Below are 23731 nucleotides of genomic sequence, written 5' to 3' on the forward strand. Positions count from 1 at the left end.
AGGGCTGAAACGATTCCTCTAGTAACTCGATTACAAAAAAAATTGAAGCCGCTTTTACTTTATTTTAAATCTCATGTTCTTTCGCAAAGATTTTTTAAAAATGTGACAACACGTTTACGTCACCCACAAAGCGGAAGGAGACACAAGCGCTGCATCCTAAATTGCATACTGCAAGGAGCCAGCAGTGTTTTGATTTGAGGGCGTGGGCAAATGTAAAGAGAATGTCATGGCATATGTCCATTGCAAGATCGAGCTGGCATACCACATCTAGGGCCCTATGATTTCCGCGATGCAGAAAACGCGGAGGGAATCACGGGATTCAGTCTTAAAAATGGATTTTACAGTTTAACGCGGAATGGCACGGAAATTTGCGAAATTTTGAATGAATTAATCAAAAATAGGTCATTGCACTTACATCAAATCACGATATGGACTAATATCTGTAAATATTAAGCCGGAACAGTCTATTTAAATATTAATCCTGCATGTTCTGCGTGTCTCTGTTAATGAATGGAGCAGAAGCGCGCCTCCTTTATTAACACACACTGAAGCACGCGTGACGGTGATTTCAGCGTCTGCTGTCTCACTAAACAAGGACGTGAACAAATGAACAACATCTCCAGAACTGCTCTGACAGTCACTTCATGAGCATTTGACCGTTTTATTTGAGTAAAATTAGCATCACATCACATACACAGAACTGTAAAGGTACGTCAACCCGTCAAAATAAAAGTGTTTGCCAGAGATGTATTACTATTGTTCAGCAGAATGTACATAGCCTACTACTAAAAAAAATCACACAACATTTCTTCCATGTTTTATTTTTAATAGTAAATCCCCTTTGTTTACCAAAAAGTTAAGTTTGCTTAATTTTCAATAATTAAAAGATAAATTAGTTTTATGTGTTTAATGTTTAATGTGCATCTACAAAAATGCTTTATTTAAAACCCCAACTGAATGGCACTTAAATGCTCTTAATTCATCTGTCAACTTTATTGTCATTGTTCACAGTACAAGTACAGACAGAGAAACAATGGGTAATAATTAAATGTTTATTTTTTGATGTATGCATTGCATTCTATGCATTAAAAAAATTCTAAACAAGGAAACTTAGTTGTTCATTTTAAGAGATCCAGGAGTCTTATTTTCTCTTGCATAATTAATATTGCACTTTAAGCAAAAACACATTTTATCCAATATTCCATTAATGGATGGCATTTTTGGTAGAATACTCGATTACTAAAATATTCGATAGCTACAGCCCTAGTCCAGTTGTCAGTGTGATTTCACAGTGGGTGGGTCTGTCTGTGTGACGCCACAGAAATAGAAGCTAAACTTGACACAATGTCCTGCTGTGGATGGTTAGGACAGAAACTCAGGTTTACATGGAAAAAAGCATTTATCTTGTAGCTTTACCGCATTGATCTTGGTTAAGATAAATTGTTAAGTGTGTCATTTTTGTTTTAATGCTTCCCGGTTAAATATGATTAAAAAATTGTTCCTCATTATATAGATTTATTTAATTGTAAATGAACCTTATTGAAATATTAATTTCCTCACTAATTAACAAGTGTCAAGTAGGTTTGTATTTTTATTTTATACAACAAACTTCCAAAAGGAAGGACAAAAGTGAGGAACTTCTAAAGCTCCAGAGATTTTCTGCCTTCAGATTATAATTCTAGACTTTAATCAAAACCAGAAAACTTTTGCTGTGAATAATCCAGACATGAGTTGCTTTAAGGATGCATAGCATTTAGAATAATTACATAGCAGGTCATCTTGAATTTTTCTCAAATCTTTTAAAGTGCGTCGTAACCACTTTTAGTCTTTACACAGTGCTGAATCATTTAACATTCGCATGGGGTGAATAATCTTCTTTTAATGAGCATTAGCATACTAAATATTCCATGAAAAAACAAAGGTAATTACAATACGTTTGAGCATTTTGCCAGTATCCTTTAAGGCACATGAATCACTGTTTGGCTTATTCACCCATGCTGAGGGGGAGGGGGGGGGGGGGGGGGTGGATGCAGGGAGCAGGGCATCTCGCACCTCACCATTTCTATTTAATTGAACATGATGTCTTTTTATTATTCTACACTAACAGCCTCAGCAAAAGAAAGTACAGCTTTTGGATTTGCAGCATATGGAAATGATTCCTTTGCTATTTTCTATCCTGCAAACATTTGATTTTGTTGTTTTCAAGTTAAACCTGTTTATTGTAATCGTAAAACAAAAGAAATCATGCAGCCAGAAGTATAATTTTGTCTAAGATTGAACTTGGCATTGGGGTGTTTTGTCAAGGAATAATGGGAATGTTACCCAATCCTGTCTGTGTACTTTGTTTTCTCATTCTTTTCCTCACCTCCCTCTCTTAATGTTTCCCTCAGGGACAGCGACGAGTATAATTTATGGAAAAAATTTCACTCCCCTTCCTAGTGTCAAAAAGGTAACTGCTCTACAAGGAACTGAGATGGTGAAAAAAGTGGCCGCGTTGTTTACCGGTCTGGCTGTCTGAAACAAAACCACCCACCCCCCTACAGCGGCTGCCTGTTTAATAAGAGTACTGGGCCCCCAAGAGACCAGCAGCTCCTCCTGCACACTGTACGGAGAAAACCAGACCCTCTCAATCACTCAGGCCCCTAACTGTTCATGCTGTTTACTCAGCCGAGTCTGCACACGCCACAATAGCTTAACGGTGCTAATTGACATTGGAAATAAAGCCAGTGAATAATGGAGGAACATACAGGACAGGTACTGTGAAGAGATATCATTATTCATGTAGACAGTAGATGTTATTGGTTTGGTTGTTATTCTATTCTATTCCATAACTGCAATATATATATATATATATATATATATATATATATATATATATATATATATATATATATATATATATATATATATATATATATATATATATATAAATATATCCCCAAAATATTAAGCAGCACTACTTTTTTTTTCAACATTGATAATAAATATTGATTGCTAAATCACATTAGATTGATTTCTGAAGTATCACATGACACTGAAAACTGGAAAAATGTATATTTATGTATAACAGGGAATTTGAAGATATAGTACATTATTTTCAATTATAATACTATTTCAGACATGTTTCTGTCTGTCAGCAGTATAAATCTATTGATATAGATAGATTGATCATAGATGGATAGATAGATAGATATATACATAGCTAGATATGTAGCTATAGAGAAACTGTATGTGAATAGATAAGTGTGAAATGCTCTTAAAAGCTTCCCATGTTATAGTATTTTTACATTTTTCTGAATTAAAAAGTGCAGTTTTCTTTCATTCTCAAGTGTAGGTTATTAGGTAGAGCAACAGTATATCAATGGCACTTTATCCGTTGTTGTCATTGAGATTCAGAGCTGGCCCACAGACAGGCGAAGAGCCATGCCCAACCTCTCTTTTCATCTGGGTTTGCGATTAATGCATCGACTGAGACATCCATCTTTTGAACTCACATTTTGTCTTCTTGTTCCTTCTTTTTACAGAGCAATCTTAAGAAATTTTTGTGGTTTTCACTCCGTTCCACACTCCATTCTTTAAGAATATAAAGCATTGCCTTTTGTCAGAGATATGAAATGCTGATTGTATCACCCTGAGCAGTGAATTTGGACTTCAATAGGTTTATGTATATTTTTCCCTGTTGCCATCCCTGACACGCTTTGCATTTTCACAGATTATCTCATATTAGCAAGTCAGTATCTTTTATCATTCATGCCACTCTGACATCAATGGCATCAATTTAACATGGACTTGTACTGCAGTTACAAAGACATGCTTTGCCGATGGTCATAAGAAGTTCCCTTATTGTCTGTGGCATGTACATCTGTGTGTTTGTTATAAAAGAGAGATTTCCTATGATGTTATCTGTATTCCCACAGGGTACAATATGAGTTCAGTGAGCTGTGTTTTAGCAGCTTTGCCAGACACCTACTCAACACTCTCCTGAGCTCTTCAATACAGTGGGTGGACTGTCACAGCTTAAATCGCGTTTTGCTAGCCTTTTGTCGCAATATGCTTAAACCCCTTTTGTTTGGCCAGTTCATTTTTAGGTGCTGGTCAGCTGTAGAAAAATGGCTGCAATAACTCAGTGCTTTTATTACTATATCCAGAACCTCTGTTTATTTTTTTTATTTTTTTTCTCTGAGGTCTAATGGTATTTTTGAGGCCTGAAGAAGTTTTGTCATGCCGTGACATTTGTGATTTTTTTTCAGTTGCTTATAAACATCTAAATGGCTAAAGTCTAATATCACTGTAATCCGCACAATCTAGGCTATAATAATATGTGAGCAGCATGTATGTACATGACTGTGTTTAAAAAAAAAAAAAATTTATGCATGGTTAGTTAAAAACTAAAAATGTTAAATCACTTGAATAAGGCCATAAATCACATAAAGAACTTTGGTTCTTTGTGTTTTATATCAGGAGAAAATGCCTCTTAATGCATACATGTGTTAATAGACTCCATAGGGTTAATCAAAATCATGAAACATATACATTTTCACATCAATTTATTAAAAGTTTAACAATAATTACAAGTTTAGGGCCTTATTAAACTTTTAACTTTTTCTTTTACAATATTATTTATAATTTTTTATTGTTGCCTAATTCTGTGTTTTAACATGTCTATTATTTGAATGTATAAACAACTTAATTTATTAATTATTTTTTTCTTAAAGTAGCCTTATAATTTTTTTTCCCCTCAGAAATTGTATTGTGAATTTACATTTTTATGGTTATCACTATGAAGTCATAAAACATTAATTTCATATATAATTTTTCATTAAATTATTGAAAATTAAGAAAACCTTTTTTTTTTTTTTTTGGCAAACAGAGGGGATTTATTATTAAAATTAAAACATTGAAGAAATGTTGTGTGATTTAATCTTTTAAAAAAACATTTGTTTCATTTTTGTAGTAGTACAAGTAGTAGCCTGGCTATATACATTCTACTGAAAAATAGTACTGGACTTTTATTTAGACGGGTTGCCGCGAATACCTTTACAGTTCTGGATCAGTGATATGATGCTAGTTTTACTCAAATCAAGCGGTAAAATGCTCATTAAGTGACTCTCAGAGCAGTTTTGGAGACGTTGTTTGGGTGTTTCCGTCTTCATTTAGTAAGATGGCAGAAGCTACAATTCACCATGAGCGTCATGTGCAATTCAGTGTGTGTGTGTGTGTGTGTGTGTGTGTGTGTGTGCGTGTGTGTATGTATGTGTGTGTAAACCGAGCGTCTGCGCAATTCATTAAAAGAGACACACAGAACATGCAGGATTCATATTTAAATTGACTTTTGCAGCTTTATATTTACAGTTATATATCGTGATTTGATTTGTGGAATTAACTACTTTTGATTGATTGACACATTCCGTGACATTCCGCGTAAAGCTGTGAATTCTGTTTTTATGACTGGATAAAGACTACACTGCGTAATTTTCCTGCTTATCATGAGTCCACTTGCCTGATGTGAACGTAAAATATCTTCCATACCACCACTGGTGAAAGGGCCAGTGTAATGCAAATATATTTGAATGGTCTGGGAGGAAATCGTCACGTTCTCGTGAGACCAGTCAGATCCCTCGAGTCACATCTGATCTTGCATTAGGTCACACACCTCATTTTACATACAGTATTGTTTATATATTTTGAAAGTTGATGTTTAGAAAGGTAAAAAAAAGTTTTAAATTTGCAGTACAACATAACATTTAGCAGAACCTTTTCTATTTATAATTTTTTATTAATAGTTTCTTGTTTTCACAGAGAAATCAAATGATAATTAGCAAGAAAATGCATGACAGAAGCATTTCAAATTCTCCCTCCTTGTGCATTCAGTGAACCGCTTTATGAAGCACTGTCAACACTTTCAAGTGTAATAATCTAGCAGTCAATTTCCAGAACACATCTGGAATGAGACGAGCCTGAATCCAGCAAGGAACAGGGCACGCCAGGAGCCTGTTTTATAATGTGCAGAAAATGACGACTGATTAACTCGACATTTATTTTGGTACATATTTACTTTGGAAGGGATATGAAATGGCTCAGATGTGCATTTGCATACATTAAGGGAGAGGCTGTTGACATTAATACAGTAATTAGTTGCATTCTAATGAGCTGATGGTTCAGCCAACAGCAGCGAGTTGTCTGACAGCATTTACTGTAAGTGGAAGTCAGCAGCAGATTGCTGTGAGCCAGGGGACCCTATATGATGATTGTTTTGCCACATTACAAAATGTACTTACTTTGATCCGGTGTGAACATTTAAAGTCAGTGTGAAATGAAAAATGACCCCATTTACTTTTATAATGCACATTCTTTATAACTTTCCTGCTTGGGCAATGTGGGCAGTTGGATAATGTTTGATAGTCAAATAGCTATTCAGGCATTATTTATTTATTATTTATTTATCTTAGCAACTTTCATTCTATTCCTGTATGTGCATTCTAAGAAAAAACATGTTAAAAATGGACCTTTATGTATACAGCTGCTAGTCACTGGGGGAGAACCTCATGTACCTTATTTACTGTTAAAAGTTCATAGTAGTACCTTAAGGGTAGTACCTACTATGACTAGCTTTTGTACCCCTGAAGGTGTTTTTTATTTATTTTCTGACCACTCTTTACTACCCAAGTACTGTTACTGTTCACACTCTAGACCCTACCGCCATAGAATATCCTGTTTCTCTCAAAAATATGTCACATTATTTAAGTAAAGTGGTTTTCAAACTGCAATTCGCATTGATTTTTAAAAGAACAAAATATAAGAATAGGTCATTTTCTGACTTTGAGTGAATACGGAGAGAATTTCTGCTCCATAAAGGCAGATTAGATTTAAAGCTCACATTCAGAGCAGATCAAGCATGGCTTTGGCTGTAGTGAGATTTAAATGTAAACCCGGATGGGATCTCAGTCAACCAGGACAAAATTCACAGGTTAAAAATGAATTTAAATTGGACAAAATGGATCACAAGAAGAGTGGATATGTGGAATAGTGATATGATATTAAAACTGAAGGGATTGCTTGAGTCTATAGACCCATCATGCCATTCATTTGTGATGTAAGTTGATTTTATGGCCTGTTTAATTGCAGCCTTGTAGATAGTCACCTTGTCAAGTTCACAGGTTTTATTACTATAGTAATAAACAGATCAGGAGGCTAGGTTACCCTTTTGGATAGTTACCAGAGTGTACATGATTGGTATATTGAGTTCAGGCCTGAGATTGAATGCACTGACCCTCATCAAATGCAAACAGTGTAATGGTTTCCTAAGCATGCGCCATATTTCTCAAGGTAGACTGGGATGTACACAGCACCTCTCGCAAAGAAAAAGCTGCACAAAGCACAAATAAGACCCGGCAATACTCAAAGGAGATTTCCATCACTTAATTTGTATGATAATAGCCACATGAGGCTAGGGATGTGAGAAAATATTGATACACGAGTATCGCAATATTTTGTTTGGCGAAACTGTATCGATTCTCAAAAATGTAATATCGATAAAAAATAAATACTGCTGCCCATCGTCACGAAAACCTATCTTTTTCCCGTGTTTTTAAGCCTTACCGCTTGTCGATTTAAACATTAAAGCATCCAACACAAGACTCGGAAAAGCTGAACAGAGTAGCTGGTTACTCACGCGCTGTGTTCGGTGCGGAGGAGAGAGAGAGAGATGGGTATCACGGGCATCGACACTGAACTGAGCTCTCTTCTGCGAAGTTCTCCTCAAAGTCCCTCTTGCACCTGAACGAACAAATACAAATCGCAGTTTGAACAAACAAAAAGATGTGAAAGAGCCCAATTCAGTACTCGCGGTGTTCTGGTGTTCAGGGCTCACGCAGAGAAAGGCGTCTCAAAACACTTGAACATCGAATTTGCTTATTTTTTGCTCTTGTGCCGACAAATACATACAAAATGTCAAAATATCCACCTTGGAAATTATGTTTGAAAAATTGCCTCTGGGGCTGCCATACTGAGACTAGATATGCAGAGAGCCCTTATCCGAACGCAATCCAATGACAGGGACGCACATTTTTAAAGACAATAGCCTATAGGATGCATTTTGAATGTCCAGTAGTCCTCAAATAGCATTATAGTCCAGTCTCGTCTAGTTAACGAAAACACGGCATAACTTTCGCCATCATTTCATCATCAGATATTATTTTTGGCTCGTCAGTGTCTAGCAGTGTCGGTGTCAAAGAAAAAAATTTAGATAACGAATATTTTTCATCTTCGTCTTCGTTAACAAAATTAACACTGGCTTACAGTATTATCGCAATATATTGTATTGCAACCCCTGTATTGTGATACGCATCATATCGCCAGATTCTTGGCAATACACATTCCTACATGATGCAACATCTATGTTTTTTTTTTTTCTTGTCCTACCCATGTTCTGTGCAAACAAAAAATTCCTAATTTAATTTAAACCTGGAAATATAGGAAATAAAGTGTTCTGCACCATGTCTAGGTCACTAATCAAATAAACAAATTTGTCAGATTGATCATGTGACACCCTGCACAGATGGTCAGATGTTCTTTTTGCATTCTTGCTCTTTAGATAATGGAGAACACATTCATCAGGTTTGGATTTTTTGTGGAATTGATACATCTTGCTGCCATCCAAGCGAAAGAGGGACAAACCTTATACTATAATTCTTAAGTTATCATTGAATCTTTCATGGAAACAACCGTTCTAATTTATAAAATAAAAGTTTTTTTTTTTTAAGAAATGCTTTTACTCAGCAAAAGGATACACTGTTGATCACAAGTGACAGTAAAGACATTTACAAACTGCGTGGCCATTATTACAGTTAACTGTGAAATGATATGTCACTGTAATGTGGTCAAGAGAGCTGTTTGGAACTACGTGTGCTGTGTGTTTCCCTGAAAAATAATTGCACACCTCAGAATGCTCTTCAGCCAATCAGATTCAAGCATTCAACAGCTATGTAGTAAAAAAAAAAAAAAAAAAAAAAATATATATATATACACATATTAGGGCCGGGACTTTAACGCGTTAACTAAGATTAATTAATTACAGAAAAAAAAATCCCGCATTTTTAATAACTTATTTTTGCACCGCGGAACATTTCTCACTGGATGAGTTTCGGCGGACCGATTATACTGGAGCACCAACTAGCGTTCGCATATCACCGCAGTACATCGAGCCTCAAGTATCACCTCAAAGCAAAACATATAGCAGCTAGCGTGGACTTTACACTTTATGTTGAACTATGTATTATTTTGTTGGTGCAACAGTTTATGTTGAACTCTTTATTGTTTTGGCCAAGGTTATTGAGAGTTGGACTTAGTATGTTATGGTCTCTGAAGCAACAGAGAGATGTTTTCTAATAGTCAGTGTTTCCAATGTTCTGAATGTAATTGACAGTATTGTGTTTTACTTAAACACTTTACAGAAGGTTTCAGCACCTAAAAGCTTCCTGAATTTCTGAAATGTACTATTTCTAAATTGTTTCTAAATATGCTATTGCTACACTTCATGGCAAAAATTGCACTGGTCTGCTAGACTTGTTTGAACAAAAATAAACAATATTGTGTTGCTTAAGCTTATGTATTCAGTCATTATTCAATGGTATACTATAAATCCATGTGAAAAAAAATTACTTCTCACTGTTCTCAGGTCAAATATTTATATGCGATTAATTTCGATTAATTAATTACAAAGCCTCTAATTAATTAGATTAATTTTTTTTTATCGAGTCCCGGCCCTTATATATATTCTCTTTGAAAGACTTGTCATTTCAGTTCATTAGCCCTGCAGCACTTAATGTCTTATATGTGACCCACTTAACAAACTGAAGTAAACAGTAAACAGTAAAACAATTGCTATACAAATTAGTGTGTTTATTAGATTAATACATTTCTGATCATTTGAATACAGTTACTAGTCTACATCATCCAACAGCACGGTAAACAGTTTTGCACAGCTAAATAGGCTAAATGGATACTGCTGACATTTCCTCACACACGTTCATGCCAGCTCTTACATCAAAAATATGACGAAAAGATAAAAAATGAATAGTTTCCATGGATCTAGTATTTGCATCTGTTTGTTTGATGTTTGAATCAGGTCTCCTCTTTTGGAATAGAATTGGCTAGATGGTGCTGTCACAAAAAAGTTGTAGGACTGTCCTAGTTGAAATGCAGTCCTAGTACTGCGGTCCTGAAACTGCAGCCTCCAGTATTGCACAAACACAGTATTGGGGTTGTTTTTGTTCCCACCAATGTGAAAATCGACCCATGTTTTTACCCTATAAAAACACGCAGAGCTGTAAATGTGAACTGGTTGTTCGATAAAAAGAAACTGCATTATAAAAATCTAAACAGTAAAATGTATTGTTTAATCATTTATTGATGATAATTGTTTAAATGAATGTCATAATTAATACTTTTGACTCATCCATTTTATTAAAAATGGTTTAAAGGTTGAAATGTGAATTTTATCATTTTAAGTCTTAAGTCTTAAAATTTGAGCTTAAAATCCTTCAGAAACCCTGTCCTTTACTCTGTAAAGTTTTTTTATTTCTGCTTGAGGTTGCAGCTCTTAAACAGAACGGCTTTCCTTTTTTATTTGGTTTGATAGCGATACCTCAGAGACAAGAGATTTGTGCGTAGAGAGAGAGTGGGAAGTGGGGGAGGGGAGCAAGTAAAAGATTAGCCACATTATACATAATCCAGTCACAGTTGTCTGCGGTTTGGCGACACCACTACAGAAGGTCCCTGCTAATAGCTCTATATTTCATAGCGGAAAACGCCCTGCCACAACCCACTTGATGTTAGACAAATGTCTTTGTTTTACCTACAACCTCCCCACTATTCCTACCTTCTTCTCACACACTTTACTGTCCTCTCCCTTAAACTCATGTTCTCTCTCTCTCTCTCTCTCTTTCTCTCATCTTTGTCTTGCTCTGCAGTTCGATAAAGCATATGCCTACAGTGTCCGCCACATGTTTGGGAAGGAAGGCAAGCGGACTGACTACACCCCTTACAGTTGCATGAAGGTGATTTTGTCAAACCCACCCAGCCAAGGCGACTACCACGGTGAGTCATACTGAGCCAGACTGTTGGTTTTAAATGCAATCGGTTGCCCCGAGGCCCGGGTTTAGTTCTGCAATAAAGAGAATTAGAAGGCTGCTTAGTATGCAGGTGGTATTGAATAAAAAAAATAAAAAGAACAACTCTAGTAAACACAGCCTAATTGATAACACCTGCTTTTCGCAATGCTCATAATGAACAAAATGCTTCCAAAAGTGTGCATCACTATGAAGGCCAGCAAGGTGTGTGCCAAAGGATTAGGGTAGGCATTACTGTCATAATATGTGCTTATTAGATAGATAAACCATAATAAAGCTATACATCACTGGCACTTTGTTTTAAAGCAAGATGTGTAATCTAGTCGACATAGTATGAACATTTGTTAAGACATTGCTTTAATTATGTTTTTTTTTTTATGTCAAATATTGTTTTATTTCTATTTGAATACTTTCATGTATACTTGTTTAAAATGAAATTTTCAATCATTTAAATATATATTTTGATATATTTTAATCAAAAGATTTAATTTGAAAAGATACTAATACCTTTATTCAGCAAGGATGCGTTAAATTATTCAAAAGTCACAGTAAAGACATTTGTGTTACAAATAATTTCTATATTTAATAAATGCTGTTCTTTTGAACTTTCTATTCATCAAAGAATCCTGAAAAAAAAAATATTAAGCAGAATAAGACATCTTTCTTGAGCACTATATCAGAATATTACATTGTAATTATGAAACCGCATTCATATTATTTTATTTGAGTCCGAACCACGGTTCGTTGCATCATTAAGCCAGCTGTAGTTTATCCCATTGCTTAGTAACAACAGCACAGGATAAGGCAGTAAAATGCATAGCATTGCTCTCTTCATTTTTATATTTATTGTTTTTGAACCGTCGTACATAATTTGAACCGTCGTACATAACGACACTTAAGTCTGTTTTATGAGTGTACTGCAAATGCTCTAAAGAAAACTGAAGGTGAACAAATGAGATACAGCACTCTGCTTGCAGTGCGTCACTCAGGCTTGTCAGGAAAATGAGTGAAACGCAAACACATTTTTATCAAATAGTACGTCATTAATAGAGGTTCACTTCCACGATTTAGTGCGATTGCTTTCATATCAGCAGCAAACCTTACCGGAACTTGAACCGTACCCCAGACTAGCCCTTTTAAGTAGACTCGGGTACAGTTGGCGGGTGGACACCTGAGTTCAGAAGACAGTGTGCAAATCATTCAAACGTACCAAAATCTGACATCACTTTTGTTTGGAAACACGACCCCACAAGTAGTACCCCCTACCTGCAGTGGCCTTCAAGGGCATAAAAAAAAAAACACATGGGTTGTGTTCAACTGTCCTGTAGAACATATTTTCAGACACTGGTTTAAACTGTGATGCTTGTAAACCCATTTTCTCCTTCTCTTCGTCTTCTTCACAGGGTGCCCATTCCGCCACAGCGACCCTGAGCTGTTGAAACAGAAGTTGCAGAACTATAAAGTCTCCCCTAGTGGGATCAATCAGGTTTGTCGAACAACTAACACACACTTGACCAGATTCAGCACATTGTTCAAAAGCAGAAAGAGTGTAAAGGGCTTTTTAAAACAACTTATCCTCTCCATGACCACAGACAAAACCAAATCTACCAAATAAAGGGTTGAAAAGACATTACTGTGATGTTTAAAATGATACGATTGTGTAGTAATCATACAAAAATGGCATGATTCATCCCTGAAAGCCCCATCCTGCAGTACTTTTGGAATATTAATGAATATGCTGTACTTCTGGAATATTAATGACAAAAAGAAATAACGCTCAGGATTCTCCAGTGTAATGACAGCTTCAGCTCTTTGTTGATTACTTTGACCTTTGCTGTATCCAGTGATTTTTTTGGGATTCTTTAAAGTACTCTTAAAAGTCATTTCAGCTGATTTTTTTTTTTTTTCACACATTAAAGCAGCTCAAACAGCCAGGCAGGGAAATGAGATAGACCAGCCTTGCTGTGATGTTCTCATGAAGTTAGAATCCTTTGACGCTAATGTAATTAATGGACTGGTTTTAAAAAGACCATTAAGTTCAGCGTTACAAGGCTCTTAAAAAGAATACATACATAAAGCCAAATCTAGCATACTAACTCTGGTTTTACTGTAGCTGATATGACTGAAGTTGGCTATCAAAAATTAATGTCATATTAAAAAAGAGATTTTATTATACATTATATATTTACATTTATTTATATTATTATTATTTGTATATTATCATTATTACTATATTTTGTATAAAAATTGGGTATTTGAACTAGGGATGTCAATTTTTGATCATTTCCATTATCGATCGTTGTTTAAATTAACGGTCAATTTATCGATTGGTCGTTAATCTTAATGCTGCAAAATGCATCTATTGCAGTTACGCAGTCACCGGCATGACAGGATGTGCAAAAGCCACACACACACACACACACACAAAAAACTTTCTAACTTGAATTAAAGGTGTTTAAGTCTGAATAAAATGTAGCAGGATTCTAAAATGAATAAATTTTATTATGAGCATTTGATAAAATGAATAGAGCACGCCATATGTTTGAGATCATTTTACTTTGTTGACTGTTTCCTATTCTGCACGGAGACTGCTGAACACGCCTCTTTAAATGGTTTTGTGATGCTCATTGTTGTATTTAAAAAAAACAATTGCAATGTTTTCAACTGACATTATAGCATTTAAAATAGAATTATCCCAAACATAACTGTGGCGTACGTTTGGCTGCGCTGCGCAGTAGGTGAACCGCTTCCATTGGCGCTGCTGCAGTAAAACACACTGTTGCTCACATTAAATCTTTTTATGTGATTATTACGACCAGTACTTAATTTGATCCTGCTGGATTCTGTTCTGGAAAATGTCAGATTTGGAATTTTTGCGTGCGTGCATACGAGGACAAGCAAGCATGGATTTGGCTAGATTTATTTGGAGGTTATTTCTCAAGTCTCATTCGGCACAAAATTCAAATGTTTCCATATTCGCAGTGTATTTGAATGTTAAACTATTATTTATAATGTAAACTAGGCTTTATATAGTACTTTACACACATTCGCATATAGATGGAAAAGATCATCCTCTTTACATGAGCAAAAACGCCATTGTCATAACAGTAGAGTGAAAGGGTATACTACAGTCAATTTAAACTCACCAGTGTAACCTTTTAAATGTTTAGTTGACTATTTTATTTTGATAATGAACAGACTGCGATGTAAGTTTGATTTGCTGGTATACGTGTACGATCTAAACCTTTTCCGCAAAAGTGTTTACATTTGTGAACACTCACAATAAAAACAGAAGATTTGTGCTATTGTAAAATAAAGCAAACAAACAGAATGGATGTTGTCATCATTTTCTTTCCGTGAACTTCTAGAGCACCGCCACACTTCTGTTTTAAATCCGTTATCACAGCCTCTCACACATGTTTTGGACATGAGCCGCACGCAACCCAACATTAAATCGGTTAACCGACCATCGACAGCTTTAATCGATTGCATCTCTTATCGACAATTAATCGATCATCGATTAATCGTTTGACATGCCTAATTTGAACTCTAAATGATAATAATGTTTAATGAATGTTACACACATAATAATGAAGATATGCATCTGATGTTGAAATATGTTGAAAATTATATTTTTTAAACAAGTTCTATAAAGCATATGGATTAAAGTGTGTGAAAATCATTCTTAGCTATTTGAGAAACGTTAGCTAGTTCCCCTCTGTAAGGTGTGCTGGATTTTTTTTTCTTCTCACATGCCTTGTCCACTACCACCCATCGTGCGGTTGAGGGAAATGGCCGATGGCTGCCTAATGCACTTCGACATGCCAACCCAAGGGTACCATATTTCCAATCCAATTAAATTCATAATTTCATTGGAGACCCCAAGCAGTGTCCTTATACACTCTCAGTGTTCAGAGTCTTAGACCTGTGGGCGTGTGAAGTAACAGCTTGATGTTCACCCCAGGAGCTCGTGCAGCATGTGGCCCTCTCACTGTAGAGCCAGCCCAGTGCGCTGGATAATTAAAAACCTCAGAGAATCTGAAAAGCCCAGGTAGTAAGGTGATTAAAATGCAGAATATCAGCCTTCTCAGTCAGCCTGCCTATTGACAAAGTGACATTACACTCAAAAGGGCGAGACTCCAGTCTGGATAGAGAACTGCTGTACAAGAGTGAGCTCACCTCTATCACTCACAGTTAGAGCACGTCAAAGCGTGACTCTTACCTTAGGAAGTGCCGAAAGGGTCGCCTGCTTTGTTCAAACGGAAAAAGAAAAAGAAGGGAGAACATGTAAAGTCACAGCAAAGGGTCTGAATACTTAGGACCATGTGATTTTTCGGTTTTTCTTTTTTTAATAAATCTGCAAAAATGTGAACAATTGTGTTTTTTCTGTCAATATGGGGTACTGTGTGTACATTGAAGGAATCAAATGAACTTTTGAACGATTTTAGCAAATGGCTGTAATTTAACAGAGTGAAAAATTTAAGGGGTCTGAATACTTTCCGTACCCACTGTATATATACTGTATATACGCATAATCATTAGCATTATATTTTTTATTTATTTTCTTCTTATTCTATTTACAAAAGTGATTTAGTCAAGAGCAGTGATAGATTTTTTAAGAATGGCAGACAGGACGAATATTGGACAGCTTCCCCTTTAAGACCGAAATCTGGGTCCCATATATTGTTATATATGTGCTTTCTCTCGCAACTGTTTACATTCCCTTAAGACCTAAATTACTATTTATGAGGATGCTTGCATTTGGACACATTTAAGTGTTTATGCAATGGTTCAAAGCCAATAAAACGGCAAGAATGCTCATGAGCTCTCTTAGCAGCTGATGCGCAGCTTACGCACTCCTCTCACACAGAAACAGAGACCGTGTGCGCATATAGCTCTGCTGTTTGTGTTTTAAAGGCCTAAAAACAGTTGTTTTAAACTGCAGTGCTTAAAAACGCATGCAAACATTATGTTTTCGTGACCACTCGCACAGCAGTGTGACGTGAGCGCACGCGCACATGCTGTTATTCATACATCTACTTGCATCCCCTTGTAATGCATGTTAAGCCGAGTTCAGACTGCATGATTTTCAAAGTAGTCGGGTCACTGTTCTTTTCACACTGCATGACTATCTTGGCCAGCATTCAGTCACTGCTATGTTCACACTGCACGATGGATCGGTGGCAGAAGGTTTCACACTGCTTGACTTTAACATAGGAGGATTCGCCGACAACTCTGTCTGGCATGCAAACTACGTTTCACAACCAAACCCATGTGAGATGTGACAAGAAAACAAAGCGATATCATGCGTGCAAGACTGGAGTTCTCTAGTGAGACTGGGATTATTATAAAAAATGGTAGCCCACAAGAAGCTTGTAGTAAGAATTGCCTGTGCGCTGATTTGCAGCGAAAACAAGAAAAAGAAAATGAAACGATAGAATTTTAATTTCGTCCATCTGATTTATATCTTCATATCGCCCAGCCCTAATTGTAAATTAATATTTTATGGACTTATAAACATAAAGGATGTTTATGTTAATGTTTTTCACAGCATACATTGCCCTCCTATCTGTTTTTTTTTTTTTTTTTAACCATTGCTTCCCATTAGTGTTTGTCACTGGAGCTTAGAGTTAAGTGTTGGATGGTGTTGGCTCTCACATTTAAGTCCATGTATTATGCATTTCAGCTCTTTCCGATGCTAGCTGAGGTAGAATGCCATGCTTTACCACAGGGAATACATGGTGTTAAAAGCATCACCTGAGGGGAAGTCTGAGCGAAAGAGAAGAGGAAAGGAGGAAAAAGAAGCAGAATGTGTTACCACTTGTCCATCTCCCTTTGATGGCATTTTGCCTCTGTCTTTCACCTCATAAACATCTGCTTTGTCAGCGAAAGTAGCACAATGCATTGTTAACAGTGTTATTCATCTTTATTGCTCATCAAAGACTGCTTAGATATTGATTTGACATTTTGGCCTTCTTTGCACATGCCATTTAACATGCATTGTCAGCGATCAGCTTATAGTTGGATGTCACATGACTACATTTATAAGTCTGATGTGAATTTACTTCCAGATTCATCGTGTTTAAATTCAGAGGTGGTCAGGGACAGTTCTTGACCATATTCTTCATTGAAACATAAATGCTAAAAGATTTCTGTTATCTAAATACACAAGTAATATGTAATACTGACACTGTTTGTGCTACAAATAATCATTATCCATCACTTTAATGAGGCTTGGTTATACATTTTCCGTCAGGCTCAGTTTTTATCTTGTTGTAATGCTTATTAATATACCATCGATATCACAAAAAACAACCTTGTGACTTATTTTTTTCTGCTAGAATTTTTTACTCTGGGGATGTTTCTGAAGTATGGAAGCACGTTAGGCCATATACCTCATTTTTGCTCTGTCAGAATGGGAAAAAGCATTTCAAGCTGTCCGTCTGTGTTTTTCAGTTTACACAAGCTCTACAGTGTGAAATATAAGTGCCGTTTTCCACCTGGACATGCTTGAGACATGAACCAAGGTGTAAATAAAAATGTATTAAAAGAACATTCAGTTACTGACGATGGCATGTTAATGGCAAGTTTAAGGTGGCTTTGACATCTGATGCTTTTTGTCATTTTGTGGAGCCAACAAGTGCTGTTTTTCCACTTACTAATATTTGATCTTTAATAATTCACACACATCACTTTTTAGAGCATACATGTGTAAATGTATTATAAATAATAAAGTCAAGCCTTTTTCTTTTTAAACTCTCATTCATTATCACTGTCTCTGGTTTCCTTTTTTTTTTCTTTTTTTTTTGGTCTTTCTATTCCTCTCTCGCTTCCAACCGCTCAACACTTTCTTTCTCTCTTTCACAGATTCTGGAGCTGGTCAAGGGAATGCACTATCAGCTGGCCTGCCAGAAGTACTTTGAGCTGACACACAATGTAAGGATACTTTTTATTTTGGCCTGCTCTAATTGGGCCTGCTTTTGTCAGCTCAGGGACAGCCCTGCAAAGTCTTTTACAGAGCCAGACCGTTGTAGTCACATCTGCCATTACCTTGAAATCCAATATAATCTTAACTTGAGAAGTTTTGTAAAGTACTTTAAGATTCATTAACCCTCTGATACATGGTGTCTGCTACAAGTACAGATCGTTTTTTTAACCATTTACGAGCAACATGGGTGATTGCATTTGGCTCTTAATTCTGCCTTAATTCTGTATGTCCTTTTTGGCTCCATCCCAAATGGTGCACTTGATGTGAATTTGCAGACCGGAGCTTATCATTGCTTGTGTCAGTGAAGTCCATGGACCCGTAGGGTGTCGCATTTGACATTTGAAGGCATAGGGTGGCATTTAGGACAGGGTCTTTGTCATAGTGTTGTTTTATTAATAACACCAATTCAGCATTGCTGAAGGAAATGGTAATTCACCAAATATCTCTGGAATATGTACATTTTATTGCAATGGACAGATGTGTAATTCTCTCAGAAACAGTTACAGATTGGGATTACATATTATATATATATATATATATATATTTATATATATATATTTATATATATGTATATATGTATATGTATATGTGTATATGTATATTTATACTCTAAGAACTTTTATCATCTAAAGCTTTCTGGTGAAGACCAGATCAGCATTGTCCAAGGTCATTAATATATTCAAAGCATGTTTAAGGCTAATATTGTAGTTTTTTTTTTTTTTTTCAGGCCAAGTGAGCACAAACTCTTATTAAATGATAAATGTGCCGAACCTTTGCTTTTTCTATTTGGATTGCCCTTTGAGATTGGACTTTTCAAGGGCTTTGCGGTTTCAATATGCTTTCTTTTGACAGGGGCATAATAGAGGTGGATTTGTGTGTCAGAACTGGTTGAGAAAGCAAATGATTACAGCTCTATTTAAATGGTTATCTAATGGATTTCCTCCTCCTTGGGGTTTTTTATATTGGGTGGGGGGGGTGGATATGACTTTTTAAAAATCTATTTTTTTATTTATTTATTTTTGAGCGGAGAGAAATATTTCAAAGCGATGTCAGTCAAGATTACCTGTGTGACACCTGTGCCCTGTCCCTCTGCTGAAAATGCAGCGCAGCTTACAGGTTGAGAATGAAAATGTGCACACACCATCTGCTAGGTGACAGGTTAATATGGAGAGGGGGAAAAGACAGTTTTGGATATGAAAGAGATTGGGAAACCTTTCAGATGTTTGTCAGCAGTGTGATTTTAAACAGGGAGGCTCAGCAACAAATACATTTGTGAGGCATTTTTCATTACCTACCAGAAACTTGTAAAGAAGTTCTGCTTGTAATGCTGATGTGAAATAATCTATTTTATGAGTTTTTTTAACCTGTTAACTGTCACCCTGGCCCCTCGGTGGGATGCCTATGTTTACTTCACTATATTACAATTAAATCCTATTCTAATCATGACAAACTATATATCGATGGAAAGGTCTAAGACTCCTAAATAGATATTTTACAATTCTTATGTTAATAATTATGTAGGAAAAGTAATAGATTGATGTATGGCAACAGTGCACCTCAAAAACCTACATCATAAAAGGAGTTCTGACCTTTGTCAAAAAAAAAGTGTCATCTTTGTTGCCTTTTTCTCTATCACATTTTAGAAATCATCAGAAATTATATATCACTTGAACACTTAAAATCTCAAAGTTCATCCTTTGAAACCCATTTTAAATTCAAACATTGCATTACCATGAAAATGGTACATCAAAATCATGTTACAAAATGTTTTCAGTCAAGAATTATAAATATTTATGTTTGAATCATGCACTTTCAAGTCTGTTAAAAAATTAGTCACAGTTAAGAGGTTAATTAATTGATTTTTGCCGATTCATAGTAAATGGTTTATTAGATTTTCTTTTCACTTTAGTTTTCAATTTATCATCTAGTTTTTGTGTTTTAGGCTGCTAAAGAAAAATAAATAAATAAAATAAAAATTATGGTGATATATTTTTCATCACTGTTTTATAGTATATTTATGTTATAATATCCTATCATTTTAAAACTAAATTTCTTTTGTCCACATTAAAAATATATACACTAATACTCATTAATAATGCATTTATTTGATAAGAAATAAAGTAAAAATGAATATATATTTTTTTTTTCAGATTTTTTTTTACTTTTTAAAGTCAGCATTTATTTGAAATAGAAATATTTTGCATAAGTATAAATGTCTTTCCATACTTCAATGCATCCTTGATAAAAAAATCTTTAATAAAAAAAATTCTTGACTCCAAATATTTGAATGTGAAAATGTATTTTAGTTTACTTAAAATGTCCTTATTTATATTGTTTTTTTATTATTTTCATTTCAGTTCTTGTTTCAGTTTCCATTATTATAAACAACACTGCTTAGGGAAAAATCCTACACACATTTCTGTAAACACTTCTTGCTGTTGTTAATGCTTAAGCTCAGTGTCAAAATAAGTAAATCAAAGAGTGTGTATACATTTCTTGCACATCTAGATTTATTCCCTCAATAAGAAGTGTTTATAACAGTGTTTGTGTCTGCGCCACCCCTCTTTTAATGCCGTAATGCACTCAAAGTGTCATTGATAGGATATAACGGCTTTTAATGGCTCCTGGTGAAACGCCAGAGCCTTTGCATTCCAAGGGCATAATTTAGCTCCTGGCCCCGGGGCGCTCGGGACTGGGGTCATTTCTGATGACTAATAGCCCTCAGCCAAACAGTGTGAATGGCTCATGATGCGGGAAAATGAATAAGATGGCTTCCCTGATGAACAGCCTGCAATAACAGGATTTGAAAGATAAACTGCCCCCTCCCTCCTACCAACCGCAATGAAAATCACATCTCTGAAATTCATGACTCATATTTTAGGGTAGGTGAATATATAATCCTCCGATGTTAACAGGCACAATAAAACATTCTTGTTGGAGCATCAGTGGATCCGCACAGCCTCACCTTTCCTCCGTCTGATACAGGATGCCACAGCCGTCTTGGCCACAAAAACACGCTTGTTGGATTCATGCGTAGGAGACTTTAATCACTGCCATATGCGCCCTCCGCTTTTCATATCCGCGACACATAACAAATAGACGCTTACATTCCTCCCTCCCCGGCAGCATTTATTTAAAGGTCAAAATGTAATGCTTCTCTGATGAAATATTTACACAACCGCAATAAATCAAACAATAGAGAGAATAATGAAATGGAGGAAGGGAGCCGAGAGAGGCGGACTTCGGAAGGAGGAGAGCTTGTTGCGCATCTGCCGAATTGATCCATCTCTGGGCCTCGGCTGAGATTGTTTCATGTTTATTCATATTTCATTTGGCGCAGAGTTGCCGGGGCGAGGGTAGTCCACTGTAATGTATTAACTCTGAGATGAATCCGTGTAATGGATCTTTCTGTCCACAGCTTAACTACCGCAGGGACCCCGTGCACTCCATTCAGAGAGATGGGTTTGAAAGTTTGATTCATGAGGAGTATCAGGGGCGTGCTGTGATTGAAGTATAATTAAACAGCCATATCCTCTACATTTAGAAACAAATGATTTGCACAGCGTTCTGAATACAATGCAGCTTTCAGGAATCCATCGGCGAAAGGCTTTGCCATAGAAGAACGGAAAGAAGCGATTGCATAGTAGCCTGAAAATCCCAATGCAGTTATTTAAACAATAAATACACACTATTTCAAATGCAAGTCTAGTCATTTGCTTATTAATCTCTGTTGTTTGTTACAGGTTGAGGATGCTGGGTTTTCTCTCAATCACCCTAACCAGTACTTCACCGAGAGTCAGAAGCTTCTGGGTGGAGGCCGGGAAATCAAGAAAGAAGTTGATATGTCACAACAAAGCCAAGAAGATCCTGCCAGCGTGACCCGTCCGTCTCAGGCAAACTCCAAACAGGCCCACGAGGAGATGGGGGATTTAGACTCCTTCTTTCAGGACGAATGATTTTGTAGAACTTGTATCAAATCTGAAATTAGTAGACTATATAGGGCCCTTACTCGCATTCACTGTATTTGATTCAAATTGTGGTTTCAGTAATAGAAATATTTCACCTGGTTGTTTTTTTACTTCACCTTTTGGTTTTTAGAAAAAATAACGAATAAAATAAAAATAAACTTGCATTTCATAAAAGCTTTTTCTGATTTTACCTTTTTGTTTTACTTGCTACCAGCATTGAAACTTCACCTCAACGTATTAAGTTAAAACCTGTGTAATGATCATCGGTTTAATCTCTTCGGTTTCCAGTGGTACAGTGATGTATCAAAAATGTATCATATTATCCACAAAATTTCAAGCAGCACATCTGCTTTAACCTTTGATAATAAGAAATTTTTCTTGAGCAACAAATCAGCATATTAAAATTCTTCTTTCGAAGTAAATATAGATTACATTTTAAAATATATTAAAACAGAAAACAGTTATTTTAAATTTATTAATTTCAAAACATTTAAATATTATGAAGTATAAACAGTGCATTTTTTCAAAAGGATGTTGATTTTGGCCTCACATGAGGTTCTTTCCATCTGCCGTTCACATTAATGCTATCTGTAAACCCTTCCTCCTCACTTCTGACTCTTAAACATAATTGCGCTTTTTTTTTTTTTTTTTGAAAGTCAAGCAGGATTTGTTATTAGTATGCCACAAATATTATTTCTAAGTGTCTGTTGTGGCGGCGCTGTGGCAATGCAGTGTCACATTGTTTTCTTCTGAAATGTCCTTGAACATTGAAATTTGCCCTTCACATGATCAAAACCCTCCTCCTAGGTTTGCCTTACTTCTGACTCCCTCTATAATGGTTTATTTCTTGCCTTCTATTTCTTACCGTGTACCCTGGACAAGCCAACATGCTAAATTTAGAGGCAATTAGAGACACTGTGGAGTTAGACCTGCATCGTGAATGCAAATGTGTCCCCTTGGTAGGGCAAAGACAAGTAATAGTACCATTAAGGGACAAATTTAATGAATGCTCTTACTTTTGAGTGCGCATATGGTTTCAGCACCATTGTTATTCTCCAAATGTGTGCACACTTTTTTGTTATTCAGGGTTGTTATATATTAATCTCTGGAACAAACTTTAGTTTATCCAACCTGAAGTAATGGTCTCTTAGGTGAAACCAAAAATCTGCTGTCAGAAGAATAACCCCGCTCTAGTTCAGTCAAGTGATACTCGACGCATAATGATCAGTGGTGTGACATATTTTCAGCCTTTTCATTTTGAATTGCAGGCAAAACAAAAACTCGAGCATTGAAAACTTTGTTGCTGCATTCATTTTGTTGTCTTAAACAACCATAATGGTGTTGAAATGCAAAGAAATTGCATTTCCATGCTTGAAGACAGACTACTGACAGGATGTGAGCTTCATTTTATCTGACCTCGGGTCATAATGTTGGGCTATGAAGCATGTTGTGACAGTGGAGCCACACTGCTGTCTTCGCTTCAGTCCTTCACCACGTCTCACTAGCGGAATGAAATTAGCCTTGGAGCTTTAGCTTTTTTAAAAATGGAGCTTGACAGACAAGGGATTAGAGCAAAATAATATGCATCTGGATATAAGCAGAGCACAGCTGGGGTATTGACAGCAAGAGAGCTTCATGTTTTATAT

General features: G+C 36.0%; 1 protein-coding gene across 2 annotated transcripts in view; it reads left to right on the forward strand.

The window, feature by feature from the left end:
* LOC128026247 (DNA primase large subunit) overlaps window positions 1-22259 on the forward strand; it is a 55326-nt gene extending 33067 nt beyond the window's left edge. Inside the window, exons 11-14 of one of the 2 annotated variants that reach the window (XM_052613121.1) lie at window positions 10971-11097; window positions 12533-12615; window positions 17997-18065; window positions 21861-22259. In XM_052613121.1, the coding sequence (XP_052469081.1) occupies window positions 10971-11097; window positions 12533-12615; window positions 17997-18065; window positions 21861-22073 (492 nt within the window). In that variant the 3' untranslated portion in view covers window positions 22074-22259. The remainder of the gene's footprint in view (window positions 1-10970; window positions 11098-12532; window positions 12616-17996; window positions 18066-21860) is intronic. The other variant, XM_052613122.1, reaches the window with a different exon arrangement.
* The last annotated feature ends 1472 nt before the right edge of the window (window positions 22260-23731 follow it).

The sequence above is a fragment of the Carassius gibelio genome, chromosome A13 (assembly GCF_023724105.1).
Source record: "Carassius gibelio isolate Cgi1373 ecotype wild population from Czech Republic chromosome A13, carGib1.2-hapl.c, whole genome shotgun sequence".
Taxonomy (NCBI): Eukaryota; Metazoa; Chordata; class Actinopteri; order Cypriniformes; family Cyprinidae; genus Carassius; species Carassius gibelio.